The sequence below is a fragment of the Rhyacophila brunnea genome, unplaced genomic scaffold (genome assembly GCF_057557595.1).
Source record: "Rhyacophila brunnea isolate RB1 unplaced genomic scaffold, BYU_Rbru_1.0 scaffold_13, whole genome shotgun sequence".
Lineage (NCBI taxonomy): Eukaryota > Metazoa > Arthropoda > Insecta > Trichoptera > Rhyacophilidae > Rhyacophila > Rhyacophila brunnea.
The window spans coordinates 32,735,475-32,759,580 of record NW_028232785.1 but is presented as its reverse complement, the minus strand read 5'-3'; the positions used below and the strand labels follow the sequence as shown (position 1 = coordinate 32,759,580).

The following is a 24,106-nucleotide window of genomic DNA, read 5'->3' as shown; positions in this document are numbered from 1 at the left end:
AAAACTACCGTTTTTGATACTTTTGACGGATTTTTTGAAGAGAGCACCACTTGCACTACCATAATCGTTCAAAACATGAATTTAGTGGGACGTGGTGTTTGTCCCACTTTGATATCAAGCTACTCTTATATTTAATCTATGGTTGGTACCTACCTGTTCTAAAAATAAATAAAATTAGCTTGAAAATATTTTAAGTGTCTTCTTCCGGGAATAACTTGAATAGGAACCTATGTCTAAACCTAAACGTATAATTTGTATTTTTGTTGAATAATCGTGAATAATTTAGTTATCCCGCACGGGACAATCAATTTTTTCTTTTCGGGAAGTCCCACAAAAATCAGGACGTCTGGATTCGCTGATTGGGATCCTGAAATTCGCGTAGGTTTTATATTATGCTTCTGCGTAATATCATAAAAATTAACTTGTTTTCGCATTTAGTAGCTAGTTATTCAATGAATCATTGCGTTATCAATTTTATACGAGTGACGTAAAAAATTAATAAGTATAATAATATGGCAAAGAAATTACCTATAATTTTTTGATCATTCAAAGACACTAAGTGACATTTAGTGAAGTTAACCTAATGGGTTAGGTTAATGCATTGCTGACTCAAGTAGAAAGCCGAGACATTCACAACGACTGGTCCTACTTTTTTCGCCCCTCCCGTTGTTGTCTATGGATGACCTGTCATTGTTCTATAGAGTGCTCATACTGACGCGTCTGTCGTGTTCACACAGGGAATGGTTTGATTTGGATAGATGAGTTACATGATAAATAATACACTAGCATTAACACACCGTCTACAAAAAATGTAATGCATAGATCAATGCTACATATTTTTTGGAAATCGATATTATCACCGGTTTTTGTGTGAAGGACTAGTCTGACTTTGACAGCTGAATAATAACAGGAATGTATATTATTTATAAATAACACTGATAGTAGGTAGTTATTATATTTGCTTTGAGAATTTTGTATAATTCAATTTGAAAAGAGAAAGGGAAATCAATATTGTGTCAAGCAATCTGGGATCTGATTTTGACAGCTGAACAGTGGACCACGCGTTGCTTGTGCAAAAAGATAATAATATGCTCAGGCTGTATTAATCTAAAGATGGCGCTGTGCCGGCAAGACGCATGCCCCACCCCTGCTTGCAATCTCACAACAATGGCGAGGTACAAAACAACGTTGTCGGTATTTTGTCAAAGGCGTACGGCAAAATACGGAAATTTGAATAGATTTAGATAGAATTTTTTTATAGAATAACAAATAATATTTTAGATAGGTAATAAATTTAAGTTTATAGTGTCAAAAACTTGTCTGTTTTGTAATAGATTCCTGTTCGTATTACTACGAGTCCGCTCGAAAATGGTTCGGGTCTCTTTAGATCCCCATAGGCGACATCCTCAAATGGGGACAATTTGGGTGTGGCTTCAACTATAAGTCAAATAACTCCAATGTTTCCAACAGGGCTGCTAGCAGACGCAAAACGTATTTGGCTTCCAAGTTCTGTAACTTTTTTTGAACAGGTTTTTCTCAGTAATTTAGCATGTTAAAATATTCGATACCTATAGGAAACAACATGTAAGCAATTTCTTTACCTGCTTTAGTAACACCTATTACAATAAGAAGTAATGTTTTATATTGTGATCTTTTCAATGTATGATTTTTTAAAACTAACGTTATAGGTACTAATACCGAGAAGAAAGGTGGACTCACATGTGGACTGGCGGGATTCTTCATCAGCATTACTTCGATTGGGGGGTGTGGACATCACGGGATATAATTTTTATAAAACACATCTTTGATTTGACAGTTCAGTGGGACTATTTTTTTCTTTATTCACATTAATTAAAACAGGCATTGTTTGAATTACATCATTAATTACATTAAAGGAAGGCTTGGTAATATTACATTATGATAAACACTGTTTTTTTTTAAACGATATGCCGGGAACTTTCACTTCGCACCACACTGGCATGTCAAGCGCGGGTTTGTTTTTACCGCGTCCCGCCACGTTTCCCGGGGCAATTTCTTTGTTTATTACTATCTCGCGTTATAGACGTCACACGGCCACGTATGTGTTTTATTAAACGGGCAGCTACATTTATTCCTTTTGTTTTTGTAAGTGTGCAAAAGCGGGAAGTTAGATTTTATATTTTCTTTTCTATTGAAGGGCCTACGCCCGCTATGTGTGACGGGCGTGACCCTTACATCACGGGGATGTTTTTCAACTGCCGCGCTAAAAACTATATTTGCAGGGGACCCTTTCCCCTTGCGGGGTAAGGGGGAGTCGCTTGCAAACTTGCGAACAAATTACGGTGATTTGTTTGCTTGCTGTGTGCCTAGGGCGGGCCTTCTGAGAATTCCTCGGCTCCTGTCACCAGCAAAAGATTTGCCCCGCGTCGTCCTGGCAAATGCGTCTCGCGATAACATTTACTTAGGTTTTTCAAGGGTATTTTAATATTGATGTTAAATTCCTGATACGGCATTCGAGACCTTTTTATGGAGAAGGGTTGTATTAATTTGGTAATAGTACATAATATTTTTATTCTCTTAAAAATTAGTAGCAATATACAAATTATAAACCTATTTTCAATAATTTATACCAATAAATATTGTGCTAAATTTAAAACAAATGTTTGTTTTCACTATAAGGAAGCACTTATTTTGGGTAATTATTCAATAGTTACTAGGTATATCCAGGTCAGGTAAGGTAACAAGATCTACAATTCTACATTAATAAAAGATCCAAATTCCAGAAAATAGTACTCATCATTTATTTTCCAATTAGTGGTCATTCTTGTGATCGCGATTTTGATTCCAAAATAATATTGCAAATCAATAAATCTGCAACAATAACATGGTAGAATCCCGATATAACTGTTCCTTTCTTTTAAGGATACCAATAAACAAGAAAAAATTAACGATATAAAAAAATTGATAAAATACATTGATCCTTAGTACTTGATTTTTACAATGAAATAATTCACTAGGAATTGGCAGAAAGAGAAGAAAGACAAGAAATTGAAATTTTAGATTGAAATAGGTTACCAAATTTATAATTAAAATGATTAACAAAGTGGATTTTAAGATATGCAAGTAAAATTAATGTTATGATTATACTTACTATAAATATTTCATCATAAATCGTCCGGTGTTCATATTTAGAACTAAGCTCATCACAGTATAAAAAGTATTTAATGCTCTGTCAAATGTTAACAAGTGGCGCCCTCATTCAGCAGACAACGTATACTGATGGAGCTATGTAATTTTTGCTCGATAAATATTAAAACACCCCTCGTCGAGTACTTATAAAACGTTTTATCTGAGGTGTAGTTTTTTTAATGAACATATCTTATATTATTATTTTGTGTGTTTCACTTTTAGCTCACAATAATCTTTTTGATTAAATTAATCAGTTTTCCTTAATTATTCCAGAATATACTTTTATGGACTTGAGTATCTTTTAATAATTATTACTGATTAATGTATTTACAAGATATTAGATATTAATTTAGGGATTAATCTGTAGCTGTCAGCAGATTATTGATTGGCAGTTATTTCCGCGATATCTTTATTTTATATAAGTATATGAATCTTTCATTTACAACATTTTTGTGTGAAGTGAAGACTGTGCGGGGGATGAAAACATGTGTGCAGAGACATTTTGGTAGGTGTGCGCGTGTGCGCAGGGATCATTACTCGACACTAGAGCAAACATTACAAATAGATTTTCATAATAACTTGAATATGCTCACTATATATATTGTCTTTAGTCGGAAGCGTCAGAGTATGTGGTTTGAAGTACCTAGGTATTGAGTCAAAATAATTTTTAACCACAAGTTTGAATTATCTAATTTTTAGTTTTATCCAGTTCCCATTCAACACAGATACAAGTTAAAACTATCCTCAAAATTATTAAAAAATGTTTTTAATATGTTGTAAAGGCGTTTTATTCTTTATGAACAATAAAAATACCACATTCAAGAGGTGTAAATCGTCAATTCTAAGAAAAATAATTGATGAGGTAACAAGTGAGATATTAGTGTTTAATAATACTCTTACATGTAACCTACTTTTTTATAACATTAATTTAAAAAAAATACATATAAACTCACCTAATATAGACTTATACATTGTCAATGAAAAATAACAACCGACCATCATTTAACACTGTTATCCAAGCTATGTAGATAACAGGCACCGCTAGCTCAGGGTACTGGGTTTCCACACTATCTCTCTGATGAATTCCAATCCTGTTACGGAAAGGACCATCGAAATCAATTGGTATTCGATGGATAATGTTTACCATACCGCTGCAGGAGTTAATTGCGAGCACTGAAAACTTGACTCTATTGGACGCCAAAGCCTTTTCTATGAAAGAAAAGAACATAAAAGAACATAATATTACGGGATACAATTAAATTAAATGAAACACCGTGATAATTTTAACCTCACTGTATTTAAAGAAAATGCAATTAAAAGTCAATGGTACAAAAATGGCGACATGACGCCATAGAAAAATCACCACCGTTCACAAACGACGATGTTATAATACATAAACATTTACGTTATACAAAAGACACAATATCAGCGTCTGCAAACTAAAATTTTAACACAATAAGTTCTCAGCAACTAACTTAAACTTAAACCAAAATATCCACATGTGAGTGAGGTTATAATTAAAACAAAAACTTAAAATTAATTAATACTAAAAAAATGAAATTGAAATGTATTTACAGCCGCTTGGCAAATTGCCAAGCGGGAATCGCTCCTCCCGACGTTCTCTCGTTCCCAAGGGTCAGCCAGAAAAGGAAGGAGATCCAAACAAAATTCGATCGCCTGACATCGATCCCCCACCACTCATCCAACCCGGAAGCTTGAAGTGCCAACCGCAGGATTTTAGTGTTGCCCGCGAGAGAAAAACCTCTCCACTAATTATGATTGTTAATTAGCCCGATGGTGACGTCTGCAACGTCACAACATACCTAAATCCTCATCCATACATTCGGTCGATAGTATTAATATATGTTTATTCATTTATTGATTTTACAAAAATTGCAATTTTCCATGGTGGACGTTAATGGAGGAACACTTTCCTGAGGGTGTATCAATAAGTAATGTGAGACCCAATTATAAGAAATAATCAAGGCTTGATACACACATTTGAAATTCTGCGGAAAATGTTCGCTAGGATGATCGTATTAAGGAGGCACCCAATAATCACGTCGTTTTCGTCTACGTATACTATAATGTTTAAGGCAGCATCCATTTACGTACTAACCAAGAAATTACCAGGATATTTCATTGAATGAATGCACTCGATTGATGCAATTTTATTTTATTAAACCACATCGCATTAATGTGGTTTTTCACCAGTGTGTGTATTTTTATGTATTTTGAGATATCTATTTGCAGTGAACTTTTTAAAACACACATCGCATTGATGTGGTTTTTCACCAGTATGGGTCATTTTATGTAATTTGAGATCACTATTTTTGATGAACTTTTAAGGACACACATCGCATTGTTGTGGTTTTTCACCAGTGTGGTTCATTTTATGTTTTTTGAGATGACTTTTTGTGGTGAATGTTTTAAAACACACATCGCATTGTTGTGGTTTTTCACCCGTATGTGTCATTTTATGTTGTTTGAGTTTACTATTTGCGATGAACTTTTTAGAACACACATTGCATTGATGTGGTTTTTCACCACTATGTGTCATTTTATGTATGTTTAAATGTGCAATTTGCAGAAATTTTTTAAAACACACATCGCATTGATGTGGTTTTTCACCAGTGTGTATCTTTTTATGTATGTTGAGATAGTTATTTGTAGTGAACTTTTTAAAACACACATCGCAATGATGTGGTTTTTCACCAGTATGTGTCATTTTATGTTTTTTGAGATTACTATTTAGAGAGAATATTTTAAGACACACATCGCATTCATATGGTTTTTCACGAGTATGTGTCATTTTATGTCTTTTAAGTTTATTATTTGCGATGAACTTTTTAAAACACACATCGCATTGATGTGGTTTTTCACCCGTATGTGTCATTATATGTGTTTTTAAATGACTAATTTGCAGAAATTTTTTTAAACACACATCGCATTGATGTGGTTTTTCACCCGTATGTGTCATTTGATGTGTCTTTAAATTACCCATTTGCAGAAATTTTTTAAAACACACATCGCATTGATGATTTTTTTCACCAGTGTGTGTCATTGTATGTCTTTCGAGATCTTTATTTGAGGTGAACTTTTTAAAACACACATCGCATTGATAAATTTTTTCACGCGTATGTGTCATTTGATGTGTCTTTAAATGACTAATTTGCAGAAAAATTTTAAAACACACGTTGCATTGATATCTTTTTTCACCAGTATGTGTCATGTATGACTTAAGATGCTGAGACTTCATGCATGAAACGTAGTGATGATTTAGATGTTTTACGGTTTCAAACACTCCACAACAATTGTTACAAATAAAGTTACGTGGAAAATATGTAGCTCTTATCAACTTAATTCGAACCTCCTTTTGCAAGTATAATTTCTGAAATTCATGTTTGATGTTCTGTTCATCGATGGTTATTTCCGAATGCTGCATCATCATTTTCTTATTTTTATTGATTGCATGTGCTATTTTGTTGTTACTCGGGTCATTATCAACAGTATATCTTTTAACGATATCCAATGGTTTACTCTTACGTACTGAAAAACATGTTTGGGTAGAAATCTACAAAAAGAATAGGAATATTAATATATCCAAAGCAATACTATCTATAAAATATCAATAAAATATACTTATGTTATAATGTTCACTAATATAGCACTGATACTACGTCGCTTGTTAAGTGTTTTTCTGTTAAAACGATACGTTACAATGCGCTCACTCGTTGACATTTATAATCAAAATCTCTTTTTTTTTAAATATGGTGAATAATGCAAATTATCCATATAAGACGTTTACAACATGACATTTAGAAGAAAATGAATATGAATAAAAGGGTATTTTCTACAAATATATTTATTAAAAGAAAAAGATAAGCAATAAACAGTACAATTAGTGTAGACATTAAAAAAATAAATAACAAGTCACTGAATTAGTGAAGCAGAACCTATTTTAAGAATTTATAAAACAATGCCCACTTATACTCATCCTGACGCTGGTGAAATATGACAATATCTGAAGTGATTTGGTTGTACAAACTTATTGTTCTCCCAATTGGCATTACCAATGGCATGTTAGTGTTGCACCTTGGGAAAACAAACAACGGATGCCTTCAATTCCTAAGATAATTATCAGGGACACACAAACCAATACCAACAAGAAGTGCAGAGTTTTCATGTACGCTGCGTATAAGTCGGAAAAAATATGTAGCTAAATAAAAATTCTTTCTAAACTTTAAGTTACAGTATGTGAGCATACCTAATGATTAGTATTACTAGCTCGGCAAATCTTCATAAATAGAACCACGCTTGAACAACGCTAATAAAATATCCAAATTTACTTAGAAAAGCTGTTGTCGATTTACGCAGCTTATAACTGCATTTTAGAGCAAAATTGCGTTTAGCAATGAGGCTCATTTTTGCTTAACGGGTTTGTTAATAAGGAAAAGTGCCCACATGGAATAAGACCACTTTAGAAAACTCCCTAGATCCACAAAAAAGCACTGTTGGGTGCGGTTTACACGCTGGTGGCATCGTCGTACATTTATTAAAAATGGGGCCAAAGCTCACGTTAAAGTCAATGGATATCCCTATCGAACCATGATTTATATTTTGTTTTAATACGGATTCATCCGGCAGAACAGTAATTTCAATAGGATGTGCCAAAGCGTGACCGCAACCATCGCCTTATTTAAATCAAGATTTGGCGATTGTTCGAAATACGTGGCAGCGAACGACACAAGACCAAGAGAGTTGGAAGAATCTTGGGGAGGCCTTCATCCAACAGTGGGTTGACCCTGGCTGATGATGATATTAACATGACAGTATTTATAAATGTACAATATTAAGAGACATCATAACCATGCATATGGTAGATATTATCCACATCTATTGACATAATTGGGCGGCTTTTTCATAGTAATATTGATACATATTTTATTAAGATATGTACCTACATAAAACATTCTCCATTTTGAACATACATAATTTAGAAAACCACTTTCCGAGAGAGTATATTATAACCAATAGAAAAAATCTTTTTGAAAAAAGTAAAAAAGAAATAGTTAATTATAAATTATTAGCAAGTGCAAGTAGTTACATCTAAAAATATTGGAGAAATTCCACGACGTCGGTTAGTAATCGAAGTAATAGTAAATAGTTACCTACTTTGATTTAAGAAACAAAAATCGATTGCCAAAGTAGCTTGATTTCGAAGAGCGCTGATGAGTAGGTATTAAAAAGTGACCAATAGTTAAAATTTATCGCAATTAGTATGTCACGCCGTAGCATATTGGATAAATGCGTCGTTTGAGGTGTTTACCCGTGGAGATGCAGGGTTCGATTCCCGGCCGGGGTGGCTAACTTTTTTCAAAAAGATTTTTTCTATTGGTTATAATATACTCTCTCAGAAAAAGTTTTTCTAAATTATATATGTTCAATAATCAGAATGATATATTCTTAAATCTTGTGAATTATTCGTTTGAATAAAAGAAATAGTTAATTATTCTCCATTTTGATGTTGATTTAAAAAAAAATCGTCAATGACTTTGAAATTGTTTAAGTACTATGGGATCATTGCCAGAATTAATAAGTTTTAAATAGTCTTCATTCGTAATATAGTTAGCCAAAGGCCTCAAATAGAAATGCGCTTGACACAGCTCGAAGAGGGGGCAATCGATGGAAAAATCTAGTCATTAAATGGTACCCAAGAGGTACAAAACGTCCGTAAGGTATACCTAGAGGCCGCTGGATCGATTAAATTATAAAGTTTTGCGGAAGTACGTGCCAACGCAACGCACAGGACAGAGAGAAGTGGAATCAGCTTGGAAAGGCCTTCATTCAGCAGTGGATAGATATAGGCTGATGATGATGAAATAGTCTATATTATTATGCATCCCAGCCCATCAATTCTATGTAAAGGGTGCTATCGGCGGCTATCGAGGGTAGTTTATCATATTTATGTATCGAGACGGCTTATTGTTACAATAAGTTACCCGTCTAAAGCTAAACTGTCAATAAGTGATATGTTTTAACAGCCACTATTTTGGCTGTGTTAGTTTTTAGTGCTAGATAGATATAATTGAAAGAGCCCAACACATTTTATCTCCAGCAAAGTAATTTACTTACTATAGAATGTGAAAAAGGGTGAATAGTGTAAAACAAGTGAATGCTCTCACACAAACGGAATAGCTTTGGTATTTAACAAAAAATGAACATACAAACTATGGAGTGATGGTGGGTTTCAAATATGATAAGTAATGAAAAAAAATCGGTGTGTGTACTTATGTACGCGCGTTAGAATTTATACTTCTTTGGCGTAACAAAACAAAAATAAAACTTGTGATAAACTAGATTATTTGACTAGCTCTTAATTATATTGTTAAATTACACTCAGAACCGCATATTGGAACGCAGTTGGTTTATTTCTATACACTTTAACTCGTATTATTAAATTATAAAATGGTTTCTCGTTGTTTTTATTTTTAAAGTACCAACTGTCATTCTGGCGTTTGAACGTTTGTTTGCGTAAGGAATTGCAAATGGCCGACAATAATAAATCACTGCCTAGGCAATGAAACAATTCTTAACTATAATATTATACTGTATAATCGTCACGATTCCAGTACCATACCGTGGCGTAAAGGTAGTGCGTTCGCCTGATAAGCGAACAATCGGTGGTTCGAATCCAATCGAGTGCGTTTTTTGTGTGAAAAAATAAATTATGTGTTACATGTCACACGCCAAAAATACACTCTGATCTGATTTCCCAAACGCGCCAAAAGAAGTATAATTTCAAAAATCTTAATAATATAGTCATCAGCTAGAACACACAGGTACAACGATCAAATACTAATCTAATTCAAGTAGGTAATTATATGAATTTGGGTACCTAAATAGGGTTACCTCAATGAAGAAGTGACATAGTTATAGTTATAGCTGATCCAGAATTGAGATAGAATGCAATTCGGTTGCCGACCTTCGACAGAAGACAACCGAGGAGATGAAGTCTTTACATATAAAATCGGACATACCTGTTGTACTGGTCTGCAATCTGAATAAGAGCATCCTGGTTGAGGATCTTCATCATAAAATGGGTTTACTGTATCTTCGATAAGCTCGCGGTTGACGTCAACAAACCCAAAGTCTTTCTCAGATTTTGCGGGGTACTGAAATGAACATAATACTATAAGATCACAATATAATATGGCCCATGTATCGTTATATATTTGTTATTTGTAGGAGAATTAGAGTACCTATATTATGTTATTATTTATTTAAGAGAAGTTAGCGTACGTTTCCTTAACAGAGTTAAAAAATAATCACCTACCCATGCAATGCTTATTATTTTAATACAAAAATAAGTTAAATAAAATCACGAAATGTGTTTGACAGTTAGCTATATTCGTTTAAAAACGCAGTATCTTTAAGTAAGATACACACATCTAGCAGTATAGATAGATTAATAGTGCTTGTACACGTGCATGGATTTATTTGCAGCAATCGTGAGTATTTTAAACTGTCGTGACAATAGTTGTTTAAACGTAAAAGTGCTGTCTCTCTCCAATCTCATTCAACAAGAGTGAGCGAGACGCGATCTTATCATTTCACGGTAAAGAAATCGGTTCACCTCAAAATGAGCGGGGAAGTTTGTTTTTTATCGCCAGGTTCGCCACTATCGTTCTACTGCGCTGGCGCAGATTTGTCGCATAAAAATTCAGAAGCTTCCGAACTTTTTAGATTGATGCATGCAATATTGCAACATGCATGACAATACGTGCATTTTCTTGTTACGGCCGCGATAATACGTACTGTCAGCAGTAAATCCATGCACGTGTAAACGAGTTATACGCCTAGCATGTACTGACCGAACAATTATTACTAAAATAAAATAATACTCTGCTGAATTGAATGTTAGAGTGTCATTGATTAAACAAAATTAGAAAACATTTTTAAATAGTTTGTAAAATATAAAAACATACTATAGGTACTCCATACTGGTGTTTTGCAGTAGTATTTGACAGATTCTTAAAAAAACTAACCTCAAACTTGTAACCTGAATCATCAGCATTCTCTTGCTTTATGGTGGAGGCGTCCGGGACGTTTGGGTTCGTAATTATTGGTACTTCAAACCAAGGCTGCACTTCCTCATCAGGATCGCGCTTGATAATAGTATCCATGCTTCAATATTTGAGCTTTGGTCTGCGTATATCAATCTACGGCCCTGCTCAGTGCCAGAAAGGAAAATGAAGCGTCCTCGTTCGTGTTGCCATAATCTAGAAAATAATATTTTGTGAAACGAAGTATACCTGCATGAGATACAACATAAAATGAGATAGCCAACTGTCAAACACATTTCGTGATTGTATTTAATTTTCTTATTATTTCATAGTATATTAGGTACTCAATTTTTTGAATTTAAATAATAAACATTGCGTAGGTAGGTAACTATTTTTTAATTCTGTTAAGAGCATACTTCAGTGAAACGGAAAAAAAATAATTTTCAACAATATAGGTGCGACGAAATTTCGGACTCGCTGGCAATCGGATAGCGAAAGTCGAGCTGTCAACACGAAAGTTTGTTCTGTGATGGCGTCGGGGGAATTAATTCTTAAATCGTGTAAAGATGACTAAAAACGTTACCAATTTCTTAAAAAAGAATACATTTCAATGAATATATTATTATTACTAATAGAACAATTAACATAACATTAAATGGACGCATGTCGAATTTTTATGACAAATTATGTTTTTTTCTGCACGCGTTGTTTGCAAAATCTTCGCGACGCGTAGTCTCGATCGTTTTAGACCGTGCCCCAGCTGAAGTATAGCCTTGAGGAAGCGTACGCTAACTGGTCTATAATAACATATACTCCAATAAATTCTCCTACAAAATATATCATTAATATAAGATACATGGGCTATACTATTATATTATATTGTGATCGCATAGTATTATGTTCCTTTCAGGACCCTGCAAAACCTGAGACTGACTGTGGGTTTGTCGAAATCAAGCGCGAGTTTGACGACGACACAGTACACCCATTTTATGATGAAGATCCTGAACCAGGATGCTCGTATTCAGATTACAGACCAGTACAACAGGTATGTCCGATTTTAGATGTAAAGATTTCATCTCCTCGGTGACAATTGCATTCTATCTCAATTTTGGATCAGCTATAACTTTGTCACTTCTTCATTGAGGTAACTCTATTTAGATAGATTCATATAATTACTTGAATTAGTTTAGTATTTGATCGTTGTACATGTGTGTGCTAAAGAAACTGATGACTATATTATTAAGATTTTTTTATTACTTATCACATTTGATACCTACTCACCATCACTCAAAAGTTTGTATGTTCATTTTTTGTTAACTACCAAGCTATTCCGTTTGTGTGAGCGCATTCACTTGTTTTAGCTACCCAATCACCTTTTTCCACACACTATAGTACCTAAGCAAATTAGTTTGCTGGAGATAAAATTTGTTGGACTCTTTGAATTTATACAAAAAAAAGGTCATTAATGTATTACCACAACATATTTGTGACTTTGAATAATTTACTTTGTAGTATGAAGGTTAATTTATCATATTTATGAGGTATTGATGTATTATAACTGTTACAATAAGTTAGTCGTCTAAACTGTCTATCTCGCTCTAAAAGTTATCACAGTCATGAGACAGTCATTTTGACAGTTTGGTCGGTTAACTTATTGTACCAATTAACTGCCTCAATATATTAATATAATAAACCATCCTCGATAGCAGCTTTTTGTAGAAAATAGATGGGCTGGGATGCATGAAGACTATTTTATCAGCGTGTATCTATCTACTGCTGAATAAAGGCATCAAGCTGATTCCACTTCTCTCAGTCCTGTGCGTTGCGTTGCCACATACTTCAGCAGAACTTTTTCATTTCTTCGATCCAGCGGCCTCTAGGTCTACCTTACGGACATTTTGTACCTCTTGGGTATCACTGAATGATTACATTTGTCCAACGATTGTCCCTTCTTCGAGCTATGTGTCCAGCCCATTTCCATTTGAGGCCTTTAGCGAACCATATTACGAATGAAGACTATTTAAAACTTATAAATTCTGGCAATGAATCTCATAGTAAACAATTTCAAAGTCATTGACGATTTTTCTTAAATCAACATTAAAATGGAGAATTTTTTTATGTAAGTGCATATCTTATTAAAATATGTATCATTATTACTATGAAAAAACCGCCTAATTATGTCAATATATGTGGATAATATCTACCATATGCATGGTTACTATGTCTCTTAATATTGTACATTTATACATACTGTCATGTTAATATAAATATAATTAATAATATGTAGGTACCTAATTGCTTTGTGATGATAATATATCAAACTTTTCAATCATGTATTATATTATTATTGTATAAAAGGAAAACTGTTAAAAAAATAAATGCGTAAAATAAATTAATATATCTGCAGCTCTATAAAGTTGGTTTCATCCAGTATATAGTAATACTTTATAGTTGTCTGGCAACACATATTCAATTTCAATTTTCAATTTCAATTTATTTATTTTTACATATTGTGGACATTACAAATTATAAGTTTAAGACGTTCACAACATGACATAAAAAAGAGATAGATAATATGTTATTAAACAGTAGAAATAAGTACATACAAAAATATTAATTATATAGGTACATGGAAATACACCGGATGAGTTAAGCAGACCCTATTTTAAAAATTTATAAAATAACGTCCACCTATACTCATCCTCACGTAGGTGGAATATATCAACACCCGAAGCAATTTCGTTGAACATAGTTATCGCCCTCCCAATTGGCATTACCAGTGGCAGGTTGGTTCTGCACCTTGGGAGAATAAACAACTGATGTTCTCTATTTCTAAGATAGTTATCAGGGACACACAGGTCAACACTGCCCAGAATGGCAGAGTTCTCATCAGTGATCTTCACTCTCTAGTCAAGAATTAAATTAGTGGTATGACCAATAATGATTGACTTCTGATTCCTCATGATATTGTATTAAATTCCTAATAACTGACTTGATGCTGCTTCAGTACCTCAATATTATTATTATAATGTTTTCTGATAAGCAAGGTGTATTAATTGATTTGATTTATTTTTGAACAGAGTATTTCTTACCTAGTATAAATATCTTTTAGTATAATAATTAACATCTGTAGTATAGTTGTCCAGAAGTGAAGGGTAGAGGTACGCTGTTAAGATCAGGCGAAATATAATATTTGAGAAAGTTTGGCACGCGTACATAATAAGTTTCGCAAATCCTGGTATAGTCCATTTTTATTAGGATGTGTGCAGTTACATTTTTTATTGATATTTTCAGTCCACGACTACGAGCTTTACTGAATCTGAGACTGGTTATGAGAAAGTCGATGTCAAAGACGAGTTTGTCAAAAACACTTTACGCCAATTTTACATTGAGGACCCTGAAGCTAATTTTTCTGCACCAGAAAGCAGTCTGGAAGATCGGGTACGTTCAATTATATGTATATGGCCAGCGCCATCTTTAGATTAATAAAGCCCGAGCATATCTTTTTTCACAAGCAACGAGTGGTCCACTGATTAGCTGTCAAAATCACTTCCCAGATTGCTTGACACATTGATTCGTCCTTTCTCGTTTCAAATTGAATTATAAAAAATTCTCAAATCAAATAAATTAACTATCAGTGTTATTTTTAAATAATATACATTCCTATTATTCATCAGCTGTCAAAGTCAGACTAGTTCTTCACACAAAAACCGGTAGTAATATTATTGATTTCCAAGAAATATGTAGCAATGATCTATGCATTACACTTGTAGAAGGTGTGTTAATGTTAGTGTATTATTTATCATGTATCTCATCTATCCAAATCAAACCATTCCCTGTGTGAACACGACAGAAGCGTTAGTATGAGCACTCTATAGAACAATGACATAGAATGACAGGTCATCCATTGACAACAACGGGAGCGGCCGAAAAAGTAGGAGCAGTCGTTGTGAATGTATCGGCTTTCTACTTGAGTCGGCAATGATATGAACCAAAAGTAAATGTCACTGTAAATATCAGAATTGTACCTGTAGCATTCTGGTAGGGCAGAGGATAGGTATTGCATATGTAAGACAGTAGTAGTTATTCGTGATGATGGAGGAGACGAGAATTTATTTACTATTTCAAATAACTACAAGGGTGCAATCGATGCAATACAAAAAACATAACGTAATTTCGGTGCGATGTGTCTTTAACGGAAACCTGCAATCGAGTGAGTGTACAATCGATTCTGACCGGCTTACTATAAAATAATATGTTGAAATCATTATGAAATAATCTCTTACGACCATGTGCGATCCTAATAGGATCATATGGGCCTCCACAGGGTAAAGGTTTGTGTTAACATATTTTGTTTTGAAACAAAGCAGCGCCTATTAATAAAATAATGTGAAAAGTACATTAGCAAACTAACAAAGAACTCAGTAAATAGATTTTTGTTTGCTTCAATATATCTTGCGTAGAAATCATTGAAATGTGGAGACATGGCAAACTTACTTTTTAGTAATTTTGATTTCCTTACTCTAATTTTTTTACGAATGCCTTCACTTTGTCTTTTTAAATCAGTGAATGCATTTTAGTAGTCCTTGCATTGATTTATTCACTCATTTTTTTTTTTTAATTTTAACCAAATATACAAGTTTCACAACAAAATTTTAGTTCCTAAACAAATTTGCCTCAAATTTCAACGTTATGATTATTTGACCCATTTACTTCTTTTTTAACGAGATAGCCAGCGCGCTTCACAATAGTAATATAAAAGTGAGGTACCTGGGGTGTATGTGGGTACTTGTACTGCGGCTGTATTTTTTTTTTCGACCATGTCCGATCCTAATAGGATCATATGGGCCTCCACAGGGTAGAAGTTTGTATTAACAGATTTTGTCTTTTTACGAGAAATGGATGTCAGCCACTTGCTCAACCTATTAGGTCCATTCCCTGACTCACACACAAATTGAAAAACAATATGTGTACTTGCCAGACCCAGGATTCGAACCTGAGACCCACGGCGTGATAGTCCAACGCTTAAGCCGCGCGGCCACCGTGGATGGCTGTATTAATTATGTTAAACTCCGCGCCACCAGTTTGGAAATCGCTGTTTTAATGTATGATGGGTAATTCTCTCCCCAAGTTTTAATGAAAAATTTGCTGTACAGCTCGTGGGCCGCAATAAAATTATGGCGGGCCGCCAGTTGGACACCGCTGCTCTGACTCATGCAGAATAATTAACTTTTTCAAATTGTAGGTTCGCTATCTCATAGCATTACTAATTCATTGTATATATGGGTACTGACTATTGTATTGACTACTGAAAAAAAATTATAAAATAAATAATATTATAATATTGAGATCTGGGTTACAGGAATCCTATGACAGCCACACTTAACTTAATTTAATACGTTGATTGACAATTGATTTTAATATAACAATAGTAATTTCTTTATAGAATTCTACCCTGAGAATGGTCACAGAACGCTCCAATAAGTACGAAATTCGACTGAGCGATGTGGATGTAAATACATCTTTCAAAGGGAGTGATATCGAAAATCACTCGGAACCTACATCCGACGATATTCAAGAAAGGGCGATAAAGCGCCCTGAGATAACAACAGATGACAAAAACATGAAGCAAGAACATAGCGGTGTAAAGCAATATCATTGCAATGATTGCTCATTTAAATGTTGGCAACTCAGTCAACTTAACATACATAAAATGACACATAGTTTTGAAAAAGCTCATCAATGTCCTGTTTGTCCCTTAAAATTTGCTTTTGTTAGTGCGCTCAAAAGACATACAATAATTACGAACACCGGTGAAAAACCTTATCAATGCGATATTTGTTCATATAAATGCACGCAAAGTATTACTCTCAAAAAGCATAAAAGGACACATTCTGGTGACAAACCATATCATTGCAATATATGCTCATATCAGTGCTCGGACTTAGGTAATCTCAAAAGACACCAGGTAAAACATGTCGAAAAACCAAATCAATGTGCTTTTTGTTCATTAAAATTAACGTTGGTTAGTGATCTCGAAAAACATAAAATGATACATAATGTTGAAAAAGCACTTCAATGTGATGTATGTTCATTAAAATTCGCATTAGCTAATGATCTCAAACGACATAAGAAAACACATACTTGTGAAAAACCTTATAAATGCGACATATGTCCATATAAATTCACAAACCTGTGTATCCTTAGAAAGCATAAATTGGTACATTCTGGTGAAAAACCATATCATTGCGATGAATTTTTATTCAAATGTTCGCAAATAGGTAATCTAAAATCTCATAAAAGGACACATTCTGGCGAAAATCTCACAAATGCGATGTTTGTGAATCCAAGTTCACGCAACTTTATACTCTTAAAAAGCATGAAAAGACACGTCATACTAATAATTAATCACAATTATTGTCAATACTAGCACACAAACCGAGCGAGGTACAAAAACAACGTTGCTGTATATTTTGTCAATGGCGTACGGCTAAAATATAGAAATTATTATAAATATTATGTAGATTAAGTAGTTTTTTTTATATACTTAATTAAAAATATTACAGATAATAAGCTGAAGATTATAGTGTCAAATATTGGTATGTCTTGTTAGACCCCTGTTCATATTACTATGAGTCCGCTCGTAAATGATTCAAGTCTCTGTGGACTCCTCAGAGACATCCTCAAATGGAAAAAACTTGGGGTTGTGGCTTTAACTACATGTCAATTAATTCCATTTTTCCCAACCGGGCTTCTAGCAGACGTCAAAATGCCTTTGGCTTCCAAGTTCTGTAAGTTTTTTTGAACAGATTTTCCTCAGTAATTTAGCATGTCAACTAAATATACGTTTAATAAACACAATGCAAGCAATTATTTTACTTGCTTTAGTAATATTAGGTATGTAATGTTTTATATTGTGATCTTTCCAATGTATGATTATTTGACACAAACGCAGTAGGTACATATTATTAATATTCTTTTAAAAATGAGTGGCAGTATTACAATAATTGTAAAACTAACTACAATAGCTACGTAATATCTATAAATATTGTTTTAAAATTATAAATGTTTTTTTTTCATTCGGTATAAAATACATTATTTATTTATATTGTTTCGAATCCCGATATTCTGAAAATTTATAATTTTTATGCCCGCGTTAATTTGGCTAAAATTGTTTCCTTGTGTCGGGGTCACCAGGCACCAATAGGGAGGGCTGTGCGGCTGGTCAATGAACTCCCTAGAAATGTTAAGACATTTTCAGCGATGTACTCTGTTTTTAAAATTGTATTGTTTAATTAGTATTTTTTTATTTAATTATTTTTATTATTTTATTTCTACAAAATTATTTCTTGCTCTGTTTTTTTCTCTACCTCTTTTCTTTTGTCGTTGATTTGCTTGTACTTTTTATTCTAATTGTCGTTGTGATCGTCTTGAAATAATATTTTTTTATATTCTCACCCTTAATTTTTTTTAATTAATAAAAAAAATATACTTTTTACATGAATAATAACGTTAAATTATTTTGTATTCGCGGTGTTTCGGAATAATATAAAAAATCGTCAATAAATAATTCAAAAATAATTGTTTCATCGTGTTTTATTTCTCACTAAAACAGGTATACAATCTACCTGCATTAAGTATCTGATCGTCAGAAATTTAATGCCCATGAAAATAAAGATACTAAATTTATAACATTTTTTCTATACATTAAAGCTGTTGGACGCATCAAAGAAAGCCACAAGTCAGATGCGTTTATTGCAAGCTAGACGCCTATCGACAAATGCTAGGTCTAGCAAACAAACGCTGTAGAGACTGTATCATGAATATGAACTAGCTAAGAGTATGGGATAGAAACCAACCACCAGCGCAAGTTTTAACCTACGGAGTACCTAGGTACCTAAATATGACAGCTGATGAGCATTGCAAGTTTAAATAATTACAAGATAAAAAGAACTTTTAATATACAACGTTTTTAAATTTTTTGGTGAAATATTATACTCAATTTGCTCAGACTTGTACTTCATATGAAGTAAATAAAAAACAAAGAAATATAGAAAACTGAAATGTCATTTTGATTTCATAGTAGGTAACGCACGTATATATTAATAATTTAGTTGCTAAGACCACCCCCTTAGCAAACATAAATAGTCCAATAGACCAATCCATTCAAAACAGAATTAACTGAAAATGAATTCAATTCTGCTTAAAGATGGCTAAAAGTATTAAAAGAATGCACTTGCATCGTGTTCTGACATATTCAAAAAGTTTCAAATGTCTAACTACTCGGGAAGTTAGTGAAAAATCGATTGCAAGACATGTAGTAGACAAATAACCACCGTACAAACAAGAATACGAGCTAAGAAAAACGTTGTAAAATAAAACACAAAACGTTGCAAAGCAGTAATTTATTTTATATAAATAAGGCATGTCATGATTCAAAATTATATATATTTGAATTACTGATAATTATTATAACAGAAATCACGAAATTTAAATTTAAATACTATTTTTTTAATATTTTAAAACAAGGTAAGACAAGACAAGAAAATTGTTTATCATTATTTCTAATAAGAGGTCACTCATTTCTGCATTTTCATCGCAATTTTGGTTAGAAACGAATATTGGAAATCAATACACATGCAACATCAAAAATACATCAACGAACGAATAAAAAGTCAAGCTGTCAAAAGACAAAACTTCTGATTATCGAAATGTCTTCCGATAATCCTATAATTTTGTGTTATTTATATGAAGACTTGCATAAAATAATAAAGCAGTGAAAACAACACAATTTGTTTTTATGAATTTCATAAATACAAATAAAAAAATAATTGGTAAATCTCTCATTTTCTAATGTGTGAATTAACAAATTAATCAATGAAATTGTTTAAAACAATTACAGATTTTTTTCGGTCCGAATTATAGCGTATTAATGTCTAATCGAATGACGAAGTTTGGCAAGTCGGAGAGTAAAATATCAGACATGTTTGAAATCCAACGCAAAAAAAAATCCTAAGACTGTAAATCATCTGATTTGCGTGCCAATCGAGCGCCGGCTTAATACCAATTAACAAGAAAACAATATTGATTTTTTAATGAAATAATCCACTGGGAAATGAGATAAGAAATTGAAGTTTTAAATTAAAATTTGTTAATTACCGAATTGATTAAAAGCGGATTTTTAAGATATAATGAGAGCTAAATTAATATTATTATTTTACTATAGATAATATACCATCATAAATGGCCCGATGTTCGAAATTAGAACTAAGCTCATCAATGTACAACAAGTATTGAATGCTATGTCAAAAGTTAGCAAGTGGTGCCCTCACTCGGCAGACGACTTATACTGATGAAACTTTTGCTTGATAATTAAAACACCCCACGTCGAGTACTTTTAAACGGCTTTATCTGAGGTGTGGGTTTTTTAATGAACATTTCTTATATTATTATCAAGTGTGTTTCACTTTTAGCTCACGATATTTTTTTTTGATTAAAATAATCAGTTTACCTAGATTATTCCAGAATATACTTTTATGGACTTGAGAATTATTTAATAAAATTAGTGATGCGAGTATCAACAAGATATTAGATATTAATTTAGGGATCATTCTTTAACTGTCAGCAGATTATTGATCGGCGGATATTTCCGCGATATCTATATTTTATATAATATGAAACTTTCATTTAAGTACCTACAATATTTTTGTGTGAGGGCTGTGCGGGGGATGAAAACAAGTGTGCGGACACATTTAGAGGGAACATTGCTCGACACAAGAGCAAACATTAAAAATAGTTTTTCATAATACTTGAATACGCTCACTTGATAGATTGTTTTTAGTCAGAAGCGTCAGAGTATGTGGTTTGAAGTACCTAGGTATTGAGTCAAAATTATTTTTGACCACATGTTTGAATTATCATAATTTTTCCAGTTTTTTATCCAGTTCCCATTCAACACAGATACAAGTTAAAACTATGATCAAAATTATTAAAAAATGTTCTAATACGTTGTAAAGGCATTTTTTTAGTATACACCGAGTTTTTTTCAATTTAAATTACAATCTATTTAACTTCTAAATCGATGTTTCTTAAATTTGAAAAAAAATATATAAAGATATAATTAAGTAATTGCAGTATTTCTTTTGTGAACAAATTCACAATTGATGTTTGACATAGATAATGGATTTATGTAATTTTTTATCGTAATTTTCACATTAAAACTTGCATCATAATACTACGCCAACCTTCATAAATGTACCGAATTGTACACGTATTTTCGGAATGTTCAGCATTCCGTAATGCTGAACTCCAGATTTTGATGCTGAACTCCATTATAACTTTATTTTTTTTTATCTCTCATTACTTTTGAATATATATGTATCGATTAATAAACTTTTCTAACTATTTTTCGATAACAACTTTACTTAGAAAAATCACCTTAATACTACGAAACTTATATCTAGGACTCTCTCATAGAATGCATGGCGTTACACACATATGTCATTTCATTTAAAATTAGGTTTTATAATGATAACATTCAATTACAATCCTTGTTCTACTACGGGTAAATTATAGTATTCTGTATTATCATTAATCTTGTTCGTTTACACAGCACAATTCACCACACACTAACAAAATAATGACTAACATTTTATTATCTAAATACATATTTATTCTAATATAATAATTATTCAAGCTCTGTACTATTCCATTTAAGTCGTTTTTTGCGACCCGGGTTTCGCCTTTCGGCATTTTCAGGCGCCGTGTACACTCACCAAAGGTAAACATACTGACAACAAACTCTCTTTACTTTAGCTTATAATAATAAATCAATACAATAAAAAAGGTAAAACTCCATTAACTACCTATCAAGTCAAAGGTTACAAAAAATACAATTAACAAATTAAGAATAGTTGAAGTGTCAGTAAAAAACCCTATCTTATTAATAACAATACACTCGAAAGCATATAATAATAAATCGTCAAAACATAATAATAGATCATTATTCTTTATGAACAATAAAAATACGACAATCAAGGGGTGGAAATCGTCAATTCTAAGAAAAATAATTGATGGGGTTAATTAAAGAGATATTAGTGTTCAATAATACTCTTACATGGAACCTACTTTTTTATAACATTATTAAAAAAAAATCATATAAACTCACCTAATATAGACTTATATATACCTAAATCCTCATCCATACATTTGGTCGATAGTATTACTATATATTTATTCATTTATAGATTTTACAAAAATTGCAATCGTTCCATGGTGGACGTCAATGAAGGAACATTTCCCCGGGGATGTATCAATAAGTAATGTGAGACCCAATTATAAGAAATATTCAAGGCTTAATACACACATTCTAAATTCTGCGGAAAATGTTCCCTAGGATGATCGTATTCAGGAGGCACCCAATAATCACTTCGTTTTCGTCTACATATACTATAATATTCAAGGCAGCATCCATTTACGTACTAACCAAGAAATTTACAGGATATTTCATTGAATGAATGAACTCGAATGATGCAATTTTATTTTATTAAACCACATCGCATTGATGTGTTTTTTCACCAGTGTGTGTATTTTTATGTATTTTGAGATATCGATTTGCAGTGAACTTTTTAAAACACACATCGCATTGATGTGGTTTTTCACCAGTATGGGTCATTTTATGTATTTTGAGATATCTATTTTCAGTGAACTTTTTAAGACACACATCGCATTGATGTGGTTTTTCACCAGTATGTGTCATTTTATGTGTTTTTAAATGACTAATTTGCAGAAATTTTTTTAAACACACTTCGCATTGATGTTGATTTTCACCAGTATGGGTCATTTTATGTGATTTGAGATCACTATTTTTGATGAACTTTTTAAGACACACATCGCATTGATGTGGTTTTTCACCAGTATGTGTCATTTTATGTGTTTTTAAATGATTAATTTGCAGAAATTTTTTAAACACACTTCGCATTGATGTGGTTTTTCACCAGTATGGGTCATTTTATGTGATTTGAGATCACTATTTTTGATGAACTTTTTAAGACACACATCGCATTGATGTGGTTTTTCACCAGTATGCGTCATTGTATGTGTTTTTAAATTACTAATTTTCAGAAATTTTTTTAAACACACATCGCATTGATGTGGTTTTTCACCCGTATGTCTCATTTTATGTAACTTTAGTTCACTTCTTTCGATGAACATTTTAGAACACACATCGCATTGATGTGGTTTTTTACCAGTATGGATCATTTTATGTTTTTTGAGTTGATTTTTTGTGATTAATGTTTTGAAACACACATCGCATTGATGTGGTATTTCACCATGTGTCATTTTATGTTGTTTGAGTTTACTATTTGCAAAGAATTTTTTAGAACACACATCGCACTGATGTGGTTTTTCACCACTATGTGTCATTTTATGTGTTTTTAAATGTCCAATTCGCAGAAATTTTTTAAAACACACATCGCATTGATGTGGTTTTTCACCAGTGTGTATCTTTTTGTGTATATTGAGATATTTATTTGCAGTGAAATTTTTAAAACACACATCGCAATGATGTGGTTTTTCACCAGTATGGGTCACTTTATGCATTTTGAGAGTACTACTTTGAGAGAATATTCTAAAACACACATCGCATTCATATGGTTTTTCACGAGTATGTGTCATTTTATGTCTTTTAAGTTTACTATTTGCGATGATCTTTTTAAAGCACACATTGCATTGATGTCGTTTTTCACGAGTGTGCGTTATTTTATGTGTTTTTAAATTATCAATTCGCAGAAATTTTTTAAAACACACATCGCATTGATGTCGTTTCTTACAAGTATGTATCAATTGATGTGTTTTAAAATTACCCATTT

General features: G+C 32.6%; 1 protein-coding gene across 1 annotated transcript; it reads right to left on the bottom strand.

Annotated features, from left to right (window-relative positions):
• Nucleotides 1-4,209: 4,209 nt before the first annotated feature.
• On the bottom strand, nt 4,210-23,495 carry LOC147077317 (zinc finger and BTB domain-containing protein 41-like). The gene is made up of 5 exons (XM_085941051.1): nt 23,376-23,495; nt 10,209-10,343; nt 6,234-6,325; nt 5,884-6,077; nt 4,210-4,259 (listed from the first exon to the last, which is right to left on the bottom strand). The coding sequence occupies exons 1-5, from the start codon at nt 23,493-23,495 to the stop codon at nt 4,210-4,212; spliced, it is 591 nt and encodes a 196-aa protein (XP_085797177.1).
• Nucleotides 23,496-24,106: the final 611 nt, after the last annotated feature.